Source organism: Olea europaea, unplaced genomic scaffold, assembly GCF_002742605.1.
Source record: "Olea europaea var. sylvestris unplaced genomic scaffold, O_europaea_v1 scaffold547, whole genome shotgun sequence".
NCBI classification, from domain to species: domain Eukaryota; kingdom Viridiplantae; phylum Streptophyta; class Magnoliopsida; order Lamiales; family Oleaceae; genus Olea; species Olea europaea.
The window spans coordinates 191,380-205,962 of record NW_019263801.1 but is presented as its reverse complement, the minus strand read 5'-3'; the positions used below and the strand labels follow the sequence as shown (position 1 = coordinate 205,962).

The window sequence follows — 14,583 nt, the reverse complement described above, 5'->3', positions numbered from 1 at the left end:
AAATCTAGAACTTTTCCTTTTCTATATCCCACGTTGTTGTGTTTTCAGTCACTTGATCTTGAGCATCCTCTATGAAGATCTAAGGGGACTATACAACTTTATGCATTGAGATTAAACTAGATCTAAAAGATAATACACACTCATATACGTATGGCTACAAGTGGCTTTCACTCTCTTTGTATATGGAACAACATTTGTTTTGAACTACTTATCTAGTCCCTAACAGCTTTTTTTTTTAAATGAAATTTTATTTTTATTTATTTTTCTAAGTGACTTTTTTTTTTAAAATAAGTTTTTATTTTATTTTAAAAATGTTTTTCTTAATAAGTTTTTATTTTATTTTTAAGGAACTTTTTTTAAAATAACTTTTTATTTTATTTTTTTCTAAGTAACATTTTTTTAAAATAATTTTATTTTTATTTTTATTTTTATTTTTATTTTTATTTTTTAAGTAACTTTTTTGGAAATAAGTTTTTTAATTTAGTTTTTATATATAATACAACGTTATCATTTTATCCCTTTTAAAATTTATGAAAAGGCTGAAACGAAGTTGTACAATCATAGTGAAACGTTATATGAAATTGAATTATCATTATGAAACGTTATACAAAATTGGGTAGTATGGTGAAATAAAATCAAATTAAGTGGCCATGGAGATACTAAGTATAAAGTTGAGTGGACATGGTGAAATAAAACCAAATTGAGTGACCATGATGATACTAAGTGTAGAATTGGATGACCATTGGTGGATTTAACCCAAAAATCTAATGATAAAGATGCTAAGTTCTAAACTTGTTGAATTTTCTTCCAAGGCATAATGGCTATGGCTCCAATCATGTACTAGTTAGTTTACTTTTTTATCACTAGACTTTCTTTGAAATCTCAATTAGGTCATTTAGCCCCTGTTTGTTCCCATTTTGATAAGAATGAGAATGAAAAATATAGTCATTATACACCCATACAAGAGATAGAAATTCAAATTTGGTGGCTTAATATGATGAATAACGGTCATATTTTTCATTTTAATGGGGAAAGAATGGAAAACAAACAGGGACTTAAATTTTAATTTGTCGTAATCAAATCATTGAACTTCAATTTACGTTCTACATTAGTCACTTCATTAGTCTCGTACTAACCTCAACACTCCAATCCTCCATTATCCTGCTTTTCTAGGTAAATATGCCACAAAAGCTTGTCTAACTCCAAAATCACGAAATTAGGGATAAATATAGCTTCAAGTTGCTCCATTGAATTAATTACAATCGATTTTTTAACATGATTTACTTTGAGATTTTACAATAACGACATGATTATATGATATATTTATCTAAATAAGTAAGACATGACATACATTGTGGTCAAGTTCACAAGTATTGTAATGTGAAGTTCAGTAATAAGGTTAGGAGTCTAAAAATAAGCCAAAGTTGAGTAATCTAATTAAGAGGACCTATTTGAGATTTCACTTAAAAATTCAGTTACCGTAGACGGAATTTATCCACACCGATAAAAATGTCACTGTTGCTTAAAGTAAGATTTCATCTCTCTCTCTCTCTCTCTCTCTCTCTCTCTCTCCGTACCAGAGTAAAAAGAAAGTAGCAGTAGCAGTTAGAAATGGATTAGAAGAAGTAAGCTACTGAGAATGACAATCCTCCGGCCACCAATAACCAAATCAGTTTCTTCAAGAAAACCCCATTTCACCAAATTTTTCCATCAAACAAATTAAAAATAAATAAATAAATAAATCAACCCACAACAGCAACATGCTAGTATCCCTCTCTTATATTCTCATTCTTCTGTATATTCTGTGTCATAAATTTCCCTCTCACCATTCTTCTTGTCATGCAGCCTTCACACCGCCGGAAATTCACACCAATTTTCTCCACCGAATCATTCATAATGAAGCCGGCCAGCCGAAAGGGCAGTAATCTCTCTATTTTAGCCGTGGCGGTTTCCATTTTTTTGTTCGGTTGTTTCATGTACAATGAGGACGTGAAATCCATTGCCGAGTTCCCATTTTCCAGGCCTAAGTCTGGTCAAGAAATTCAAGAAGAGCCATCCAAGAATACTAATGGTATAATTCAAGAAAGTGACAAGAATGTTGGCGATCAGACCACTGTTTCAGTTGTTTTAAATGCAAGAACTGTAGTGGAGACGGAGATAGAAACTTCCGATTCTGATCATGATCAGAAACAAGAATCTGTGACCTTGAAAGATGGGAAAGAAAAAGAGGAAGGAGAAAAGAAAATTGAATTACCCGTTGAAGATGACGACGAGGTCGATGAGGAGGAGGAGGAGGAGGAGGAGGAAATTGAATTACCTCCTGAAGACTGTGATCTGTTTACAGGGCACTGGGTTTTCGATAACATTACTCACCCACTGTATAAAGAAGATGAATGTGAGTTTCTCACAGCCCAGGTGACTTGCATGAGAAATGGAAGGAAGGATTCTTTGTATCAGAACTGGAGGTGGCAGCCCAGAGATTGTTCTTTGCCCAAGTAAGCATCAATTCTTGTATTTAGAAAATCTTTCATAGTTTTTTATTAATGAAGTATATATTGTTGTACTAATTGTTCATACTTTTGTGATCAAGATTTAGACCAAGATTGTTGCTTGAGAAACTGAGGAACAAGAGGCTGATGTTTGTTGGGGATTCCTTGAATCGAAACCAATGGGAATCAATGGTTTGTTTCGTCCAATCCGTCGTTCCTCCCGAAAGAAAGAGCTTGAACAAGTCTGGCTCTTTATCTGTTTTCCGAATCGAGGTATTTGCTCTGGTTATTGTAAACATATATTCCGTAACCATAATCATTGTGAACATTTACAACTCGATTTATTTGATTCATTCAATTTAATTAAAAAGGATGTTTAATTCATGATTATGTTTTTCGACTAGTGACGTTACTTTACAAATTGAATCATAATTGTTACACATGGTAAGGTTTGTGCCACTTTTAGGAATGAACAGAAAGTAGTTGAAATAGAGTGTGTTACTTGTATAAGTATCAACCACCTTCACCTAATTGTGTCCATATTTTCAAGATTAATATTTCACTTTCTTGCAGGATTATAATGCTACAGTAGAGTTTTACTGGGCTCCATTTTTGGTGGAATCAAATTCAGATGATCCTAATATGCACAGCATTTTGAACCGGATCATCATGCCTGAATCAATCAAAAAGCATGGCAAGAATTGGAAGAATGTTGACTTTCTCATTTTCAATACTTATATATGGTGGATGAACACTTTCTCAATGAAAGTTCTGTAAGTATATAGAATGGTTTTTTCAGTCATGATCAATCTGTGCACACAGATAAACTTATAATTTGCCATATTCAATCAACAAAACAGGCGAGGATCCTTCGATAAGGGGTCGACGGAGTATGATGAAATTGCAAGGCCTGTGGCATATGAAAGAGTTTTGAGGACCTGGGCTAAGTGGGTAGACAAAAATATAAATCCTAATCGAACGCAAGTTTTTTTCATGAGCATGTCTCCTCTTCACATCAAGTAAGGCCTAAGGTCCCATCTTTTTTCTTTGCTTAGAAGCTAACTTTTAACATCTGTTTTCTTTGCATTCTCCCCATTTACATTCTATCGATATTCTTTCCTTTCGCAGACGCACAATTGCATATATTTATACCATGTGTCATACTCTGTAGGAAAGCTAAAATCATTACCATTGTCCACTCTTGTCTAGTCTAATACTAAGCCGATGTTCGTCTATCATCATTTAGTGAAAATGAGTATTGGAATAGTGAATTTTTGGAGGATGTGTGATTAAAAACTGAAAAGTAGGAAAAAGTTTTTTAGTTTATATGCAAAATATGATTTTGTCAGAGTGTGGTTAAAAATGAGTACTGAAAATAGTAGACAAATAGGAGACTAAACATCCATTTGGCCCCCTTTCTTTCAATTTTTAATGTATGAAATATTTTTTTTTTTTTTTTTTTTTTTTGTGGAGAATGTGTGGATGAAAAGGTAGGAAAATTTTTCAATTTTTATGTAATATTATTTTATGAAAGATTGTGTGATTGAAAATAAGAGTAAGATGAAAAAATTGAAGGAAAAAGGGGGTCAAACGGGGCTAAATGAATTGACATTTGTTGCTTGGACTACTAATAGTTTTAAAAAAAAATTAATCAGAAAGCATCTTCAGAAGCCCATTATAAGTTATTTTAAGTTTTATTAGGTAAACCACCCATAATTCAACAATAATATGAGTCTAATTAAACAAATTCTTGAATGATTCCATATATTTTTTAATCAGTTTTGTTAGATTAGTTCAACAACCTTTTTATATAATTTGGATTTCATTTCCTTGTACACATAATACAGGAGTTTGGACTGGGAAAATCCGGATGGCATAAAATGTGCCTTAGAAACAACCCCAATACTCAACACCTCAATGCCACTGAATGTGGGCACAGACCGCAGGCTATTCAGAGTTGCAGTAAATATCACTGAATCAATGAAGGTGCATGTCTATTTTGTCAATGTAACCACCCTTTCCGAGTATCGAAAAGATGCACACACCTCAGTTCACACCATTCGCCAAGGCAAGATGCTGACGCCCGAGCAGCAAGCTGATCCTGCCACGTTTGCAGATTGTATCCATTGGTGCCTACCGGGCTTGCCAGATACATGGAACGAGTTCCTCTATACACATATTATATCACGTTCTTCAAACGAGTCCCCCAACCTGTAGCTCTGGATGAATTCTTATACACATCTCTTTGATGTTTACTCTCGTGTCCTGGTGTCTAACATGTCACCTAAGATTTTGATTTTATGTTGAGAATACCTATGCAGCTCAGCAATTGTTAATCTTTGCATGTAATTTCTCCAACTATATTTCTACTGTTGGGTTTCTCGTTTGTGGATTTGTAACTTCATTGAGCCGATGTAAATCAGGGGCGTTGAGACCTGAAATGTACCCGCCAAAACTTTTAAAATATTTTTCCTCTACTCTACTAGTAAAATTTGTTTCAAAGAAAATAAAGCTAACGCAAATTGTAACTATATTGTAACTTAATCTTTTTGTTAATTACCTTAATTTTCTAGAGGGTTTCAAATTGTGTGGACTAGCTCAGATCGATCCATGCCCATTCAGGCCAATAGTAGGGGTCTCAACTAGCCGATTAGAAAACATGGTTCGGGCTTAGTCCAATATTGTGGCTAGCGGACAGGTTAGGACTAACTCGTCATTTTCATACTAAAATAGATGTACCTAGAACGTGTCCGATCTCTAAATGGATTTGTTATCCTTTTATTTTCTTGATAATTAAAATATATATAGATATAATTTAATTCTCAATGACACTTTTTGCATGTCACACTTGAAAAAACACTTGACAAATAGTGATTGTACTGACATGATTTGTTCAATAAATTGAGCCAGTACCCCTGAGTCGTTGGGCTAAGTAGTTCAACCAAGAAGGATCCGTCATAATAGACAAACCAATCCATGAATGGGAATCTGCTTTAAGTGGACTCGACTCGGGCTCCTTTTTTTCCAGTTCGATCTTTTAACAAGATGGGCCACCTTCTCGTTTTGATACCAATCTCAATACCACCTTTTTTGTCAGTTCGATCTAAAATTTGTTGAGAATTATATTTAATTATTTGAGTAAGGTACAACTCACTACCAAGATCAAATTTTTCCTTCTATTCAAGGCTTTTTGCATATTTCCCCTATAGTTTTATCCTTCTTAATATAGTAATTGGGTGAACCTTTTCCATTTCTTCTTTAGCTGTGAAGATTTTAATAAAACAATTGTAAAATAATACAAATTGCTTGTAATTAAATTCGATTCGAGAATTAAGGTTGGACAAAACTTTCAAACCAAATCAAACCGATCAAACTGAACCCTACCCAAACTGAACCAAACCAATCCATGAATGGGAAATCTATTGCTATATTAAGTAGAAATAATAACTAGATATCAGGATTGATTGTATATCGTTTTCAGTATTATTTACAGTTTGTGTTAAATTCTTTTATTGAAGTATTTTGTTTGGTGTACACTAAATTTTTTTTTTACAAAAATTAATTTATTAATTAAACGGATTAATTAACACATCAAATAATTGATGGATGAGTTTATATTGAGAACCAGGAATTAAATTCGATTTGTTGAGTTTACCTCACACAATAGTTTTATTAGTAGATTTTTTAAAATTTTTAAATTTTTATTTTATTTTATTTTTATCTTCACTCTAATAAGCATATACATAAATCAGGATGCATCATCACCAACTATTGTTGCCAGTGAATGATTGACGATGGCCATGGCCAAGAGCGACGGTCTACGTCGGTTCACTATCATCTATCATTCGATTCCGTTTCCAATTAAACGAGTAAATGGTGACATCAAAACAAACCCTAAATAATATTATGGATACTATTAAAGATCAAAAGAGTCATAGTCAGTTGGCTGCCTCTTTTAGTTCACAAGCCGAGACGTTGAGTTGCAAGTTCTTCATAAAATCTTGTAATGTGAATATTACTAAAGGGTCTCAGTGAGATGTGTTCGATTAATATGATTCATATTTAATTGCATATATGGCTTGCATGTGAATATTATAGGACCCGTCATAATTGACAAACCAATCCATGAATGGGAATCTGCTTTAAATGGGCTACTTATTTTCAGTTCGATCTTTGCCTCCTGCTCGTTTTGAGACCAATCTCAATACCACCTTTTTGTCAGTTCGATCTAAAATTTGTTGAGAATTATATTTAATTATTGAGTAAGGTGTAAGTGTTATGCCCTAGATCCAATCGATTTAAGTTGTAAACACTTTTAATAAGTTTAATGCATTTAATTTTGGCAAGATCTAATATTTATTTAAATTAATTTTGTAATAAATAATATTAAATAATAGAATCCGAAGATCCAAGTTTAAGTGATTTGTTAATCATAAGGAGTTGTGATTGTGAGATACAAATTACGTATGATTGGATCTTGAATAAACCGTGGTCATAAGTAATAACGAGATACGGATATCGTTAATACAGTTAGACCATCATGTGTGACATTTCTTACTTGTGAAGTAAGTAGCTGATCTCACGAGCTAAAGTGTGGTGACACTTAAATGAACACGTGGATGTTTTGTTATAGAACAAAACATTGGAGACCTGCTAAGAGATTCCACATGGATAACTATCTGAGTGTCAGTGGTTAATCTCTAACGTTCGGTAGTGAAATTGGTCCTATAAGTTGAGGTCATCATAGTGCCTTGTATGAGGACAGTCATGCTTTGACGGTGTTGGATGTTGCTCTGCCAAGGGCCACTAATACAACATCGTTCGGGTATATCAAGAACCATATGAAAGTTGTGAATGACCAATAGAGGATTCGTCACTCTTAGATAGTAAGAGATTGGGATCTGCATTTCGTTCAATTAAGTCAATAACGAAATCATTGGCCAAGGTATACATATAAGTCGAAAAGGAGTTTTCGACTCATATTGACTTAATAGTAGAATGAAAGATATGATCGATAATCGAGATTGACACACTTCCATATCTCGTAGTTGATTAGATTATATTGACGAAGGGATTATAATTTTATGGTAAACGAACAGTTTTGGTTTTGTCATACCACGTGATATTTCTCGTCATATGTGTTGCTCTGATACATTGCTAGATGTCAATCTGGGACGGTAAGTGTGAATTTGTGATAAATTAAAAGGGTATTTAATTTATCAGTTTTGATTAGATCAAAATAATATTTCACGTCGTTAGGCATCGTGGTCGGGAACCTAATGGGTCGCACACAAAAGAGAATTGGAAGATTGCAAATTGCCAATTGATTAATTTAACAATCGTTGGATAAATTAATTAATTGGATTTATTATTTATATTCCCGAATTAATTAATTGGATTAATTAATTCACAGACCGGGTTTAATTAAATGGATTAATTAAACATTGGACTGGACCTGGCCAAACTCATTTGGGTTTATATAAATACATGACTAGAATTTGACGTCCATAAGGTTTTCATTATTCTTGCTGGCACAAGAGGAAAAACCCTAGCAGTTGCAGTCTATTCTCTGTGTAGATTTCATTGGAGGCTGGACAATTGGACCGCTGTGGGAGGCAGATTCAAGTTGCTGAAAATGAATAACGTGAAAGAGTTTGCAAAATCAAGAAAAATGTATATTTCTTATCACAGCTCTTATCTAAATACAAAGTTGAATCTTGAATGGGAATTAAAATTGTTTAATTCCGCCGTGCATGTTTAAGTAAATTCCCAACAGTGGTATCAGAGCCAATTTTGTATTTGTTAGGAACTGATTTACATGTTGATTAAATTAAATGTTGATTTATTCATGTTCATCCCTAAATCTAGTAAATATAGTTTTTAATTTTATTTTTCAGAATCTGATTTTGAATTTTTCTTTTCTTTTTTTGGATCGAGGCGGCGGAAGGCAGCGTGCCACCGCGCCGCTGCTGCAGCGCGAAGCCAGCAGCGCCTTCGCACTGCTGGTTGTTGGCGCTGCAGTAGGGCGACGCCTACGAAAATGGGGTCAATTTGCAAATTTTAAAAGGGGGATCTGTTCTGCAATTTTTTAATTTGGAAGGGTCTGGTGTTAATTTTCAACTTGGGTCAAATTTGTAAATTGTCAAAATGGTTTTGAATTGAATTTTGAATTGGTTTTAAAATGATGTTTTAATTGGGTTTGACCCATACCCTAATTTTGACCCAAAATTAAAATTTTTTTAAAATTTGACGACTTTTATATTTTTGTTAAAATTAGGTTTTAACTTAAATATTTAATTTTGACGCTTAATTGAATTTTATTTTATTTGAAAATTTTGTCCTAAATTAAAAATTTTAATTCAATTTTATTAGAGTTAGACTCTAATATTATATTAATTAAAATTTGATTTCAATTAATACCACTTCCCAATGCAAATTAAAATTTAGAGTATGAGTCGAATTTAATAATTAATTAAAATTCGATTTTGATTAAATTACTTCGCCCAATAGTTATGGAATTAGAGTTGGACTTTAATTCGGGATTTAGTTAAAATTTGATTTTAATTTAATAGGCCTGCCAATTAAGTTAATTAATTAATATGATTAATTAATTATTTAATTATTTCAATCCAAAATTTTGAATTAGTTTTGATGACTATAATTGCTAGATTTATGAGACATTGCATATAATATTAGATATTATATATAGAAAACATTTATGTGATGAATATTTATGGATGATTATGGATTCGACCATATGGATGTGTTGAATGGTTGATTTACTTCTTTTTGTTTTTATGGGCCTGCGAGCCCTTAATTGTTTTGGACTTGCGAGTCCGTTGTTATTATTATTGTTTTGGGCCTGCGACCTCTTTATTATATTGGACCTGCGAGTCCGTTTTCTTTTAGGCATGCGTGCCAACTAGTATAGGATACATGTTGCAGTTTGCCAATTGAAGGAGCAAGAAGAGGTGGATACCATGGAGATGGTGCATTGATGTTGATCCAATGTTGTACCCCTTAGGAATTGACCAACTAGTTTTCCCTTTAGCTCGGGAAAACTAGATAGAACAAGTCCATAATCATCCATACTATTACTTATATATATGTATTCACATAGTAGATGTATGTTTAAATATATAAATATAATTATTTGATGAAACCATTGCACGTTAAATCCCTCGTTAAAATATTAAGTTAGTATTATTTGCCTTCCATCATTATAGTGAAAAATGAGAATCCTAAATCGACCTTAACTTGTTGAGTATACTCAAGACTGGTCTATTAGAGATATGTTTGACACTATGAAATAATTGATATTTCTGAATGATGGGTTTGACTTAACTAAAATTTATCTTTTGTTGAGTACACTCAAGGAGATAAGTTTTAGAGACATGTTAAGCTAACACATAAGATGTGTGAAGACAAAAGAGTTGTCAGCTTAATAATATGGGAGTTGTATGGAGATTCAATTGATAATAATATCTACCCAAATGTTTTATTTGGATTTGTTGAGTACACTCAAAATCTTGATACAACAAATGGGATCCCAGCCCACTGGGAATCAAATATGAATTCAAATAATTTATGTATAAGGGTCACGAATTTATTTTAAATAGTGGGAGCACGTTTAATTAAAGTTCATACTGAATTTGTGCATATGCATTATAATACATATTAATTCTATGCTTTTCGTCATTTACAGTTTTTTGAATCATGAGTAATCATATGAATTAGAGAGGCATACTAGATGCCAACAAACTGACCTGACCAAATTTTCTCGATTGACACCGCAATTTGAGAATTGTTCTCAAGCATGAGAAAATTGGATATATCCTTGAGCAGCCCTTTCCAGTGGTGCCTACTGAAAATTTCACTCAGGAAGAGGTGGCTGCTTACAACAAACACAGTGATGATGATAACACTGCAGCATGTGTGATGCTTGCAACTATGTCACCTGAGTTGCAGAAGCAACATGAGGGTATGGATGCTTACATTATGATTTTTCATCTCAAAGAGTTGTATGATGAACAATCTCGCGTGGAGAGGTATGAGACCTCTAAACAACTATACCGGTGCAAAATGGCAGAGGGATCTTCAGTCAGTGCTCATGTACTGAAGATGATTGGTTTCATTGAAAAACTAGGGTCACTGGGTTTTATCATGGATCATGAACTAAGTATTGACTTGGTTCTGCAATCTCTGCCAGATAGTTATTCACAGTTCAATATGAACTTCAATATGAATAAGATCGAATGCACACTCCCTGAATTGTTTAATATGCTTAAAACTGTGGAGCCCAATGTCAAGGCTAGCACTGGGCATGTCTTAGCTATTCATTCCTCCAAGGGCACTAAGAGGAAAATCAAAGGAAGTTTTAAGAAAAGATTCAAGAAGACTAAGGGCAATAACAAAGCAGTCAAAGCAAACAATGACAATACCAAATCGGATGACCCATGCTATCACTGTGGAGTGAAAGCTCATTGGAAGAGGAACTGCAAGGCTTACCTCGCTAGCTTGAAGGGAAAGAAGTCTTCTGAAGCTTCAACTTCAGGTATTTTTGTTATCGAGATTAATATGTCTACTTCATTAGCTTCTTGGGTATTAGATACCGGATGTGGATCTCATATTTGTATAAATATGCAGGGACTAAAGAGAAGTAGACCACTGCAGAAAAGAGAAGTTGACCTGCGCGTGGGAAATGGAGCAAGAGTTGCTGCATTAGCTGTAGGGACATACTTCTTACCACTACCTTCGAGCTTAGTATTAGAATTAGAAAATTGCTATTTTGTTCCCACCATTACTAAAAACATTATTTCTATTTCATGTTTGGACATGAATGGTTTTTCAATTAATGTTAAGAACAATCGTTGTTCGTTTTATAAAGATGAGATCTTTTATAGTTGTGGTGTGTTACAAAATGGAATTTATATTCTTGATACTGAGTCGTTTATTATGAATATAGAAAATAAAAGGCATAAAAGTGATAATCTAAATAATACATACCTCTGGCATTGCAGATTAGGTCATATTAACGACAAACGCATTTCCAAGTTACATAAAGATGGATACTTGGGGTCAACTGATTTTGAATCATTTGATAAATGCGAGTCGTGCCTGTTAGGTAAAATGACCAAGTTCCCTTTTACTGGAAAAGGAGAAAAAACCACAGAACTGCTGGGACTAATACATACTGATGGATGTGGACCCATGTCAATAACTACCAGAGGTGGTTTCTCTTACTTCATCACATTCACTGATGATCATTCTAGATATGGTTATGTGTATCTGATGAAATTCAAGCATGAAACACTTGAAAAGTTCAAGGAATTCAAACTTGAAGTAGAGAAACAAACTGGTAAAAATATTCTCACGCTGAAATCAGATCGAGGTGGAGAATATTTAAAGGGAGAATTTTTAGATTATCTAAAAGAGAATGGGATTCTCTCGCAGTGGACTCCGCCATATACATCGCAACATAATGGTGTATCTAAACGGAGAAATCGCACTTTGTTAGACATGGTGCGATCTATGATGAGCCATGCAAACATCCCAAAATTATTTTGGGGTCATGCACTAATTGCTGTGCGCTACACACTTAAATGTGTCCCATCTAAATCGGTCGACAAAACTCCATACGAGCTATGGAGAGGAAAAAGACCAAACTTATCTCACATGAATGTTTGGGGCTGTGACGCGTATGTAAAACGAAATGAATCAGATAAGCTTAAGGCTAAATCTGACAAATGCGTATTTGTGGGATATCCAAAAGAGACAATTAGATATCAATTTTATAATCCCGTTGAGAAGAAAGTGTTCATCTCAAGACATGCCATATTCCTAGAGAAAGAGTTTATTCTAGAAAAGGGTAGTGGGAGCAAACTAGAACTTGAAGAAGTTCAAGAATCAACAGATACTGTTGACCAATTAGATGAACCTGAATCTGATCCTACACCTGTTGACGGACATACTCTTGATCAGGATGTAGAGAACCCTGAGGACACTCCAGCTCAGCGTAAATCAAGTAGGATCATTGTACCTCTCAGAAGGTACGAATTCACGATTACTAATCAAGTATTATTAGTCGAGGATGATGAACTTACAAATTACGCAGAAGTGAATTCAAGTGTTGACTCGAAGAGATGGCAAGAAGCCATGGAATCCGAAATGAACTCAATGTATGAAAATAAGGTTTGGACCTTGGTCGACCTTCCAGGTAGGATAAAATCGATAGGTTGTAAATGGGTTTACAAGAAAAATGTCAATGTGGATGGAAACGTCCATACATACAAAGCAAGGCTAGTAGCGAAGGGTTACACACAAAGACAAGGTGTTGACTTTGATGAAACTTTTTCGCCTGTAGCCATGCTAAAGTCCATTCGAATTTTGCTTGCAGTAGCTGCATACCATGATTATGAGATATGGCAAATGGATGTCAAAACTACTTTCCTTAATGGAAACTTACAAGAGGAGGTGTACATGACGCAGCCTGAAGATTTTGAATCCAAAGGAGCCAACAAAGTACGTAAGCTAAATCGATCCATTTATGGATTAAAGCAAGCCTCTAGGAGCTGGAATCTTCATTTTGATGAGACAATCAAAAGGTTTGATTTTATCAAAAATGAAGATGAACCGTGTGTTTACAAGAAGACAAGTGGGAGCGCAGTCGTATTCCTAATATTATATGTCGATGACATATTATTAATGGGAAACGACATTCCAATGCTTCAATCGGTAAAATTATCGTTGTCAAAGAATTTCTCCATGAAAGATATGGGAGAAGCAGCATATATCTTGGGAATCAAGATTTATAGAGATAGATCTAAAAGATTACTAGGCTTATCCCAATCTTCGTACATAGATAAAATCTTGAGAAGATTTAATATGGAAGAGTCTAAAAGAGGTTTATGTCCCATGTCACATGGGATTTACCTCTCAAAAGATGTGTCCTAAAACACATGATGAAAGGAGTCGCATGGATAAGATTTCTTATGCTTCGGCGATAGGATCTATCATGTATGCGATGCTATGTACGAGACCAGATGTTTCATATGCTCAAAGTGTTACGAGCAGGTTTCAAGCAAACCCTGGTGAGAAACACTGGATAGCGGTTAAGAATATTCTTAAGTACTTGAGAAGGACTAAAGATGTGTTCTTGATCTATCAAGGAAATGAACTGAAAAATCATGGGTATACTGATGTCAGCTTTCAAACTGACAAAGATAATAGCAAGTCTCAATCAGGATATATGTTTACTCTCAACAATGGAGCGGTTAATTGGAAAAGTTCCAAACAGAAGACAACCGCTGATTCAACAACAGAAGCCAAGTACATTGCTGCTTCTGAAGCAGCGAAGGAAGCTGTCTAGATCAAGAAGTTCATTAATGAACTTGGAGTCGTTCCTAGCATTGTTGATCCCATACCTTTGTATTATGATAACAATGGAGCCATCGCACAAGCGAATGAACCAAGGTCTCATCAACGATCCAAACATGTGCTAAGGCGATATCATCTCATCAGGGAGATTATACAAAAAAATGACATAACGATAGAGCGAGTTCCCACAGATGACAATATTGCAGATCCACTGAAAAAGTCGTTATCACAACGGAAACATGATCGTCATGTGGACGCTTATGGTATTAGATACATGAGTGATTGGATCTAGTGCAAGTGGGAGTTTGTAAGTGTTATGCCCTAGATCCAATCGATTTAGGTTGTAAACGCTTTTAATATATTTAACGCATTTAATTTTGGCAAGATCTATTATTTATTTAAATTAATTTTGTGATAAATAAAATTAAATAATAGAATCCTAAGATCCAAGTTTAAGTGATTTGTTAATCACAAGGAGTTGTGATTGTGAGATACAAATTACGTATGATTGGATCTTGAATAAACCGTGGTCATAAGTAATAACGAGATACGGATATCGTTAATACAGTTAGACCATCATGTGTGACATTTCTTACTTGTGAAGTAAGTAGCTGATCTCACGAGCTAAAGTGTGGTGACACTTAAATGAACACGTGGATGTTTTGTTATAGAACAAAACATTGGAGACCTGCTAAGAGATTCCACATGGATAACTATC

The 14,583-nt window shown here is 34.2% G+C and overlaps 1 protein-coding gene across 2 annotated transcripts; it reads left to right on the top strand.

Moving 5' to 3' along the window:
• Positions 1–1,543: 1,543 nt before the first annotated feature.
• On the top strand, positions 1,544–4,966 carry LOC111389006 (protein ESKIMO 1-like). 2 transcript variants are annotated; one of them, XM_023013848.1, is made up of 6 exons: positions 1,544–1,625; positions 1,846–2,495; positions 2,591–2,762; positions 3,063–3,262; positions 3,350–3,508; positions 4,337–4,966. In XM_023013848.1, exons 2-6 carry the CDS (start codon positions 1,897–1,899, stop codon positions 4,704–4,706), a joined length of 1,500 nt encoding a protein of 499 aa, XP_022869616.1. In that variant the 5' UTR covers positions 1,544–1,625; positions 1,846–1,896; the 3' UTR covers positions 4,707–4,966. The 2 variants fall into 2 exon arrangements, with proteins under 2 accessions (XP_022869616.1, XP_022869615.1); XM_023013847.1 differs by lacking the exon at positions 1,544–1,625 and having other exon boundaries at positions 1,647–2,495.
• Positions 4,967–14,583: the final 9,617 nt, after the last annotated feature.